The 9,918-nt window shown below is 39.6% G+C and overlaps 1 protein-coding gene across 1 annotated transcript; it reads right to left on the reverse strand.

The window, feature by feature from the left end:
- Positions 1-3,348: 3,348 nt before the first annotated feature.
- Positions 3,349-9,018, reverse strand: LOC137342385 (zona pellucida sperm-binding protein 3-like). Its single transcript, XM_068006314.1, has 10 exons — positions 8,911-9,018; positions 8,643-8,827; positions 8,454-8,563; positions 7,413-7,504; positions 6,294-6,474; positions 6,105-6,216; positions 5,390-5,481; positions 4,212-4,306; positions 4,042-4,137; positions 3,349-3,576 (listed from the first exon to the last, which is right to left on the reverse strand). The coding sequence occupies exons 1-10, from the start codon at positions 8,972-8,974 to the stop codon at positions 3,467-3,469; spliced, it is 1,137 nt and encodes a 378-aa protein (XP_067862415.1). The 5' UTR covers positions 8,975-9,018; the 3' UTR covers positions 3,349-3,466.
- Between the last annotated feature and the right edge of the window lie 900 nt (positions 9,019-9,918).

The raw sequence follows: 9,918 nt of genomic DNA on the forward strand, positions 1-9,918 counted from the left end.
TCCAAGGGTTAAATTACAAATGAGAGATTATACAAACCAGGGTTGTATTCCCTGGAATTAAGATTAAGGAGTGATTTGATCAAAGTTTAAGATATTAGGGGGAACTGAAGGTAGAGAAACAATTTCTGCTGGTTGGAGAGTCTAGGAGACAGCCTAAAAATGAGAGCCAGGACTTGAGTAAAGTTAGGAAACATTTTTACATGTAATGTGGGGAACTGGCAGAAGATGTTAGCTCAATTCATTTTAAATCTGAGATTGATAGATTTTTGTTAATTAGATGGTATTAAGGGATATGGGACTAAGGAGTTGGCTCACAGATCAGCCATAATCTCTGAATGGTGGAACAGGCTTGAGGGGCTAAATGGCCTACTCCTTATTCTGACACCATGAGCAATGCGATGGGAGATCTGCAAGTAGATCTTGCCTTTATCTTCAGTTAGTCAAAACTTGTCCATTTTAAATGAAATATGTTTCCATTGCTGTTTGTGACTGGATAGTCTTGGTGGACTTTCTCTCCTAAAGCACACATCTTCAGTTGATCATGGAGCTTTAAATTTAAGCTCACTATTAGGTGTGCTGGAACTTTGATATGGTCTCATTTCAAGTCCCCATGATACTTTTTCCACTTCTCTCCAGGGCATTGAAACTGGAGATTCCAGTCAGACCCAACACATTCTATTGACTGCAGCATTTGACAATGAAAAAGTTTTAGTTGTATGCAGCTATATTCTATGGGTGTGTTCAAGAAGTGACCTAAAAAAATTAAGAAAGGTGAAGGTACTGGCACAAAAGTAGACAGTGTTATAAATGCCAGTCACAAGCCACAGCTCAGCACCAAAGAATCATCCCTTTAGTGCAAAGCATTCAGGATAGCAGTATGTGCTTGAATTAATGGAAGTCAGCAGGCTTCAACCCAACCAGTCATAAATATTTCATCTAACAAAAAAAATGTCCAGGCCTCAAATAACTGAGTTGATACTTGATGTACCAAGTGGTTAGTTTACCAACTTGCTGCTTTTACACACTATGTCCAATAATAGAGAATCAGAAAGGATTGCAAAATCATTCATACAAGTCTGTATAGAAATAAAATTCTATGTACAGCATTCATTCAAGGGCAAACATTAAAGATCACCACATCCCAAAAGAGTAAATCCTGTTTGGCTGATCAATACTGCTTAGCTGAAATATCAGAATGTGAAGCAATCAAAAATTACCTTCATTCACTACCAAACCACTTAATTTGTTTCACAAAACTAGCAGCTTCCACAAAGTGAATCAAATAATTTCTAGTTTATAAACCATCATTTTCTTTCACTCAGGTCAGCATGTAAAGCTTAAACCAACATCCATAACAATGCACTGACAACTTGACCAGGTTTTGTCAAGTGGTGAATATTAGATGGGTTAAGTCAGTGTCTCAGCAAGATATTTTCACTATGTCAGTTATGAGGTAAATTTCCTGTATTACAGCAATTGACAGACCAGCATATCTAGATCACAGGATTGTGGAGGACATTAGAAATCACACTTGAAGTCCTGAACTATGCAAGCAGTCACATGAAATCTACTGGTGATTAAATCTTTAGTGGGAATTAAGTATTTTGCCTCATAGAACCTTTACCACAAGCTGCATCTATGAGTGATAAGAGATTGAGGCTCATTACACAGATGGGCTCGTTATTTAAGATTACTAGGAGAGTAGAGTATACATTGAAATTAATTTATTTCCCTATACTCCACCTAGTGAGTAGCCTTGCTTGGATCTTATATCTTGCATCAGGTGAGTCTGTTGCTATGCCCTGACAAACTGCTTAAAAGTAAATCCTATATAAACTCCTAGCCTGGCCCTTTGGTCTCTACCTAATTTTCAACTTGAAGCAATTGGCATCTCCACTCATTATTCTGAAGAATCACATCTAAATTAAGTCAAAAAAAAAAGCTTATGGTTGCCAGGGTCACTTTACACTTGCAGCTGTAGAAAGGCTAGAAGCTCATGATGCCTTGCTTTTGTGTTTAAAGAACAAACATATGGTACAAGTCAGTTCATTAATGTTTGTGAAGGAAGCCCCTTCAGCTTAAGCTCACAACCAGTCAGATTCAGAGGGATAATTGACTAGAATAGTATTTAGCCCAAATCACAAGGACTGAATCAAGTTGAATAAAGGTTAAGATTACTATACACATTACAACTGGTGTCCCACTGAAGTTAAATCACCTTGATTTGAGAAGCACAAGATATATTTTGGTATCCAGTTCATGGAGGGTTTCCTCTGTTACATTAGGGGTGGGGATGAAAGATGTTAAATACAGGGTCCACTTGCATGCAGGCCAGTGATACCACCCCAGAGACTCCAAATCAGACATGTTTGTAATGTTCAAAGTGTATGGACCAGCATATAGGCTATTTGTCATATAGGCTGCAACCCAGAAACTAGTTTATCTTTGGAAGTGGAAAAGCAGCCAGATAGAGAAAAGGGCAAGACGGCATTAGAACTTAGTCTAAGATTAAAGCTAAATTACCTATTTCAAATGATTGGGACCTCAAAGCAATATTAACATTGAAGCTTCAGTAATTCTAATTCTCAACTGGTCTCTTGTACACTAATATCCAACTACATTTAGAAAAGTGAAATTAATGGAGCTAATACAATTTCAACTGCCACATGATTAATTACATTTTGCAAGTTACAAAAAGGCTTCAAAATGTAAACACTAGATTGATTCCTGGGGGATGAGGATTGTCCTGTGAGTTAGAGTAGAATATGTGAGTTTAAGAATGAAAGGTGATGTCATTGACATGTAAAAACTTCTTGAAAGGGTAGCAAGAGGGAAGCCATTTCCTCTGGCTGGATCGAGAACCAAGGGTCATAGTCTCAACATAAGGGATCAGCTATCCAAGACAAGGAAAAATTTCATTCAGGAATTCTCTACCCTAGAAGACTGGATACTCATTGAGTACATGCAATGTTACTAGCAATAGATTTTTGGACTCAAGGATAGGGCAGGAAAGTGGAAGTAGATAGCCATGATTTTATTGAATGGCAGCAGGCTTGAGGGGCCTTATGGCCTACTCCTATTTCTTACATACTTAATATTGGACCCTGCAAGTGTCAATGCAAGAGCAGTTAACTGCATCTCAGCACCAAAACATGCTCAAGATCTACACTAAGATTGTTTAAATATCTAATTTGCTTGCCAAGAGTGTGGTTTTAACACTTGATATTTTACCAAGGACCTGCAGACTGCCACAGGCAATCATGCAGTGTTACTTTAGTTCTGTAATCCTAAATCCTGTGTCAATAGGACCTCTTCCACCCTTCCTAAAGACAGACTATGCACAAAATCTGCAAAATGTAATTTTATTTGAGTCAAGAATTACATCTTTTAGAAGTACATTTAGCATCAAGGTTGGACACCTTGCTCCAGTTTTGGTAATTAGCCACCTTCAATTATTCGTTCTTGATCACAAGCTACGGTGTACATGCTGGATTTTCCATTTGTACAGGCCTAGGAGCAAGACCCCCAAAAAGCAAGCTAGCAGTGGGGCAGCCAAAAGTATTACTCCTTGATTTTCTGTAAAAATGAAAGTTACATCTCAACAATTGGTCATGATCACAATGTATCTATGTTAAGATATCTAATGTATTGATAAAATTGAAGTCAGTTAATTTGAGAATTGGTAGTGTGGTAAAGCATTACCCAAAACAACTAGTAATTATTCACTATAGCATGAACAAGGTTATTTACAGGCTAAGTTGTGTAGGAGCCAACATGATTTGACACTTAAATTTGATGTTACAATTTAAGCAGTTGTCAATTTGATCACAGGTTGTTACATTAGTCAGATTTAGCCAATGGTCTGGATACTTCCACTGTTGAGTTAGTAATCAATGTTGACTAAACTCAAGTTTATCCTTTACAACAGTTAAGTCCAGAGTAAGAAACTGCTTGAATGTTTTATAGCCTTTAAGGCATGCATTAGCTGTTAAGAGCAAACCCTTTACAGTAACCTCATTAGCAAGTGTACTTCAAATTTACCTCCTTGAATCTTGGCTGAAGTTCTGGATCCAGACTGGGTACTAAGCACTCTCAATGGACCAACTTTAATTATGTGACTAATACCAGTTTTTGATTCTAAAAAAAGTTAAAAGATGGTTAGCACAAATAAAATTCTAATCCCATTAATTTAATAGCTGAATGAATGGTACCTTCAGCTCGTTTATGGCGAGATTGGATAGGCTGGCAGATTGTGTTACAGCAGTCACACAGGGAACTTTGTAATGGGGCATCCAAGAGCTGCCAGCTTTAAAAAAAAACAGAATTATACATGTAACAAACATTCCAGAGGAGATTTATATAAATCTAGTTAAGAAATAAAAATTCCATTGATAAATACTAGGGAATTACTTCCAGACTTCCAATTGTCTGGAAGCTCAATTGTTTCCTTTTCTCCAAGGAAAAAAAAAAGAGCCAGACAGCAAGTATTCTAGTAGATCCTGATCCAGTCTTCAGCTTACATTCATGTGCACTTCCCACAAAAGAATAGGGGCAAGCAGTTGCCTATTTTGGTTAGCAGCTGGGAACCGGACTAGTTCATTGATCCTTGCAGCCCATTTAAAGAGAACTTAATCAGTGCTGTCATTGCAATTCCTGGTTTAATTGAATAGGCCAATTTAACTGGTTGCATAAACACAAGTGGGCTGTCCTGTAGCTAGTTCCATCCATGACTATCCAAAGTAGTGTACATCAGCACTGATGAAGGGCAGATATAACTAGCCATATTTAGGCTAGAGTACAGTCAAGTGATCTGCTTAAAGATCCTAAATACAAACTAGTCACTGGTGCCAGCAAGTTAGATATCCTTCTAAAAAGGACACAAAATACATTGGCAATGTGCACAAAATGAGCTTGTTAAAAATAACAATTTAGTTCAGTATCAAATGCATTGTATTTATCACCAAATCAATCAGTTATAATCCCTTCATTCTCTAGAATAACCCAACCAGCTCTGTACATTTGCTTTCAGTTTTTGCTATTCCTTCATCAGCACTGGGTCAAAATCCTGAAGCCCCCCCTAACAGCAGAGTCCATTCACCAGACTGCAGCAGCTCACCACCTTCAAAGTGAATTAGGGACAGGCAATAAATGCTGGCCTTGCCAGTGACAGCCACATCCCTTGAATGATTAAAAAGCTAGGAATGCATTTTTAGAAAGGCACAAAGACACCACTTGATATTTTAAGTGATTTTTCTTCATCCATCCAACTACAGGACCTGCTAATCAATCATTCAGGCTTTAATACTGACCAGAGTTTAAAAACTCCACTCAGGTGACCAAAGCACATCTTTTAATAAAAGGAAACTTGCTAGCTTGTCATGTTACTCACCTTTCAGTTTGCTGGTCAAAGGAACATGCTTTGTGTAAGAGACTTGCATCCCAATTAGGATCCCAGACCAGAGCTTTACAGTGTATATAAATCTGTAGAAATAGTGAATATAGTACATCAAGTGCTAGCCATATTAATACACAACTCTGCATTGTTTACAGTATGGTTTCAAATAAAAATCCTGAAAGCTGGCTATGACCAAGTTGTTTTGACTTATAGGATCAGTTCATGATCAAGACTTGGAGGGGATGCTATCTGCTTTTTCATTAGCTTGCCAATCATTACGTGCAAGGAATGGCTACAAGTAGCTTAAGGTTCTTCTTCAGAAAGTTTAATCTGCCACATTGAAAAGCCAGATAATTCACTCAATTTCAGTGGGGGTGATTTAAAATTAGTCTAAATTAAGGTAGATGGCAATTGTGCCTTTGGTATAATAGTATTAACAAGCCCACAGAAGGGCTTCTCACAAGTCAGTCTATCTGACCCAATAAGGTAGAACAATCTATTGAAACAACTCATTAGTAATAAAGTGGCAGACTGCCATCTTAAAAGACAGTACCTTCAACTGTTCAGTATTAGTGATCTACACTCCAAGGTCTTCAATGAGGATTCACTATACAATTTAAAATTTATGGTGCACTATTCAATAAGACAGAAACTAAGCATTAGACTCAAAAGCTTCTTTAATTGTATCCTTAAGTTGTCCCAGACTTACATCAGTTTCTTCCAGACTGATGAATTTAAATGCCTGCACAATAAATTGAAGACGTGATCCATCACTTCTGGGTACGTACTTGGAATTTCCTGTTATCCCATCAACAAGACATCTGTGGGAACAGGGAAAAAAGTTAACCCAAAGCCAAGTTACTAATTTTTAAAAATCACTATACTTCAAGTCTCATACCCATAGTTGTTTATGATGGTATAATTCTCTGGAGATTTGTCCAGTGAGCTTGTCGGGGTGGCAATACATTCTTCCATATAAAGGCGGAGAGCCTGATGATATGTGGCAATGGCAGAGGCTTCTATGTTAATGGAAGCTCCCAGGAAGAATACAGAATCTGGCCTCTCAGCAGTCCAATCATCTACAGCAAGAAGTTGCATACATTACTCCAACAATCATTTATAGTTAAAATGTGAATTCTCACCTTTTGCTTTTACATCTAGATTAAGCAATATTGATGTCATGGTCTGGCCATCAGTAGATAAGCCAGTTATCATAGTGCACTTGAACTACATAAAACACTCCCTTTGAAATCAGATCAGCCTATACTGCAGGGATCCAGATCTTTCCACTAGTGGGGAAAAGCCAGTGAATCAAGGAGTTTAAAATCAATCAGGGGCTACAGGTACAAACAGCATGAATTAGGATCAATGTAGAGGCAGTTTTACCCAATGTGGAAGAAACAGCATCTTCAAAAAGACATCTATTAAAAGGTGCAGTTATAACCACCACTGCAAAGTGATTGCTGATTTGCAGCACAAGTGACACCATTGGTTCCAAACCAGACTAGAGCAATTGGAAATTCCTTCAATGAGGAATCCTCACAGCTTGGACTTAGTACCACATTTTAAACCATATAGTTTAAAAAGCTGCTGGGTATGGGGATGGTCTCCTTGATAAAACCCCAAAGTTAGGATATACTGCTATGCACATCTCAGTAGAAAGAATATGGCTCTGCAGCCATGAGCAGCTCACAGTACAACTTGTGAATAGCTCCTTACAACTACAGGTAGCATGATCTAACTATAGCCTAGAAATAACATTTAATTTGGAGTAGACACCAAATTGGTTAAAAGTGTATAGTAACTCATTTGAATTATAGCATGAGTTTATTATTAAGCCATCTGCCAACTTTAGAAAATAAGACATGCTACAAGATCTACTTCCAGTGTACTCAATGCAGGGGAAGGAAAGAAAAAATTACTTCTACCATGCATATTCAAGAATATGCATGAGGTCACTGCACAGCAATTATGTTCTCTTTCTCCCCCCCCCCCCCACTATAGAAAAGTATCTCACCAGTCATTATTTTCATGGAAAAGACCAAGCTTCCATCTCCTGCCAGAAAACCAATTACTGGAAATGCTGTTGATGGTACAGGTACCACATCACTAGAGAAAAGAAAAACAGGAACAGCAATTGCTGAGGTGTCCTGCTCAAGAGTTGAATTGGGACACAAGATGTAGTTACCAACTACTTTAAACTCAATTTTTAAAAAAGTGTGCACGGGGTCAGAAGTTAACAGCCATGAAGCAACTGGTCAAATATAGCAATTAAAAATCATTTCCAGTTTTCTGGAACTGGGATTTTTTTTGTCCTATTACTGCAGTTATACAGGGCCTAGGTGAGACCACTCCTGGAGTATTGTGCAGTTTTGGTCTCTACCCAAGAAAGGATATACTTGCCATAGAGAGTGCAGCAAAGGTTCACCAGACTGATTCCTGGGATGGCAGGACTGTCATGAGGAGATTGGTCAACTTGGCCTGTGTTCACTTGAGTTTAGAAGAATGAGTGGGGATCTCATGGAGACAAAATGCTGACAGGGCTAGACAGACTAGATGCAGGGAGGATGTTTCCCCTGGCTTGGTGGTGGTGGGGGTCCAGAACAAGGGGTCACAGTCTCAGAATACAGGGTAGGACATTTAGGACTGAGATAAGGAGAAATTTCTTCACTCCAAGGGTGGTGAACCTGTAGCATTTTCTACTACAGAAAATTAGAGAGGCCAAGTTCACTGAATATTTAAGCAGCTAGATAGAGTTCTAGACACTAAAGGCATTAAGGGGTACGGAGAGAGCAGAATATGGTATAGGGGGGGGGGGGGGATCAGCCATGATCATATTGAATGGCAGAGCAGGCTCAAAAGACTAAATGGCCTACTCCTATTTTCTATCTATTACTCGACTTAATCCATCCCGAGGAGTGTTAGTCTTTAAAAACAGCCAATATGCACAAAAAACACTTTATAACCTATGAGGCCACTCGGCCGATAGGGAAAGGGATGGTGTGACTACGGTTTACTGTTTTAAGTGAGAACCCTTAGACTGGGGTTTGTTTCTTACAGTAGATAGCGACATTCCAGGCGAGTGTTGAGCAGCAGTTGCTCCATCCCAGGGGCTGGTCTGGCTTCATACTTCAGGTAATTCCAGTAAACTATCTCCTGATCAGTCACCTAGGGGTGAGAAATCAGGACTAGAGTTAGAACAACAGACCAAGCCGAGCCGTAGAGAGTCTTTCAGACACACACCCACCAGTCGGCCAGCCCGGCAGTCTTCTAGTCCATACTGGAAGGTGAGGACTCTGGCGGAGCTGAAGCCTGAAGGGGGGCAGTTTCCAAGCCGGAAAGCGGAGGCGTCAACGCTAGACAAAAAATCCATCGACACATACACAGTCAGGGTAGAGTTGTCACAAGAGTAAGTGATGCCATGTTGAAGAACTGAAATTGAAAGAAAGTTAAAGTTAGAAAGAAGGGAAATGCAACAATTCAGGACTACAAACCATTAAAAAAAACCAACAGACCTGTTTGATGTTCTCCCGACACAGTAACTATCAAAAGTATCACTAAACTCCCGAATAGAATCATTTTGGAGAAGGCTGGGTTACTAACTACAGAAAGACAGCCCAAGGCTGTTTTATAGGAAGCCCCAGTAATTATCTGACATCAGCTCATTCACAGTCATTTAAATTCCGGAGCCAAACCATCACTCAGGCACTTGATTCAATTTACAGGGTCATTAAAAATCTCGAGAATTTGTAGTAATCACTCAGGAAATCAACAAGAACAAAAGGGATTTAGGGACAGCGGGTGAGGCGAGACACGTGCCGATTCACCGTCAGTTATTTATGCTCAGCAAGATTGAGGATTTATTCATGACCATGTATATATTGTGACAAAAGCAAGTTATAGAAAGTAGCCCATAACTATTGAAGCTGGAATTTACAGATATTTTCAATGCAATAATTGCCACTATTCTGTGTGGGCCCTGGTGACCTTGAAATGAGACCATGTCAAACCCACTGGTTTGCTCGAAGCCTTCAGCAACTGGTGGGTACTGTCATTCATAATAAGACCAATATCACCATTTAATATATGCGTCCATTTTTAGTTTAACTGAGTGGCTTGTTTTGTAGCCCAGCTGGGTGGGACTGCCCATGCCTGGTTCCATTCTTATCGATCCAGTCGTAGCTAGAGAATCACCTGTAATGGCTTCTCTTCCCGCTCCTGCACCGTTACCTCTGGAGTCCCCCAAAGATCTGTCCTTGGCCCCCTCCTATTTCTCATCTCCATGCTGCCCCTCAGCAACATCATCTGAAAACACATCGTCAGGTTCCACATGTGCGCTGACGATACCCAGCTCTACTTCACCACCACCTCCTTCAACCTCTCCACTGACTCTGATTTGTCACACTGCTTGTCTGACATCCAGTACTGGATGAACAAAAATTTCCTCCAACTAAATATTGGGAAGACTAAAGCCATTGCCTTCGGTCCCCTCCACAAATTCCATTCCCCAGCCACAGACTCCA

Source organism: Heptranchias perlo, chromosome 25, assembly GCF_035084215.1.
Source record: "Heptranchias perlo isolate sHepPer1 chromosome 25, sHepPer1.hap1, whole genome shotgun sequence".
NCBI classification, from domain to species: Eukaryota; Metazoa; Chordata; class Chondrichthyes; order Hexanchiformes; family Hexanchidae; genus Heptranchias; species Heptranchias perlo.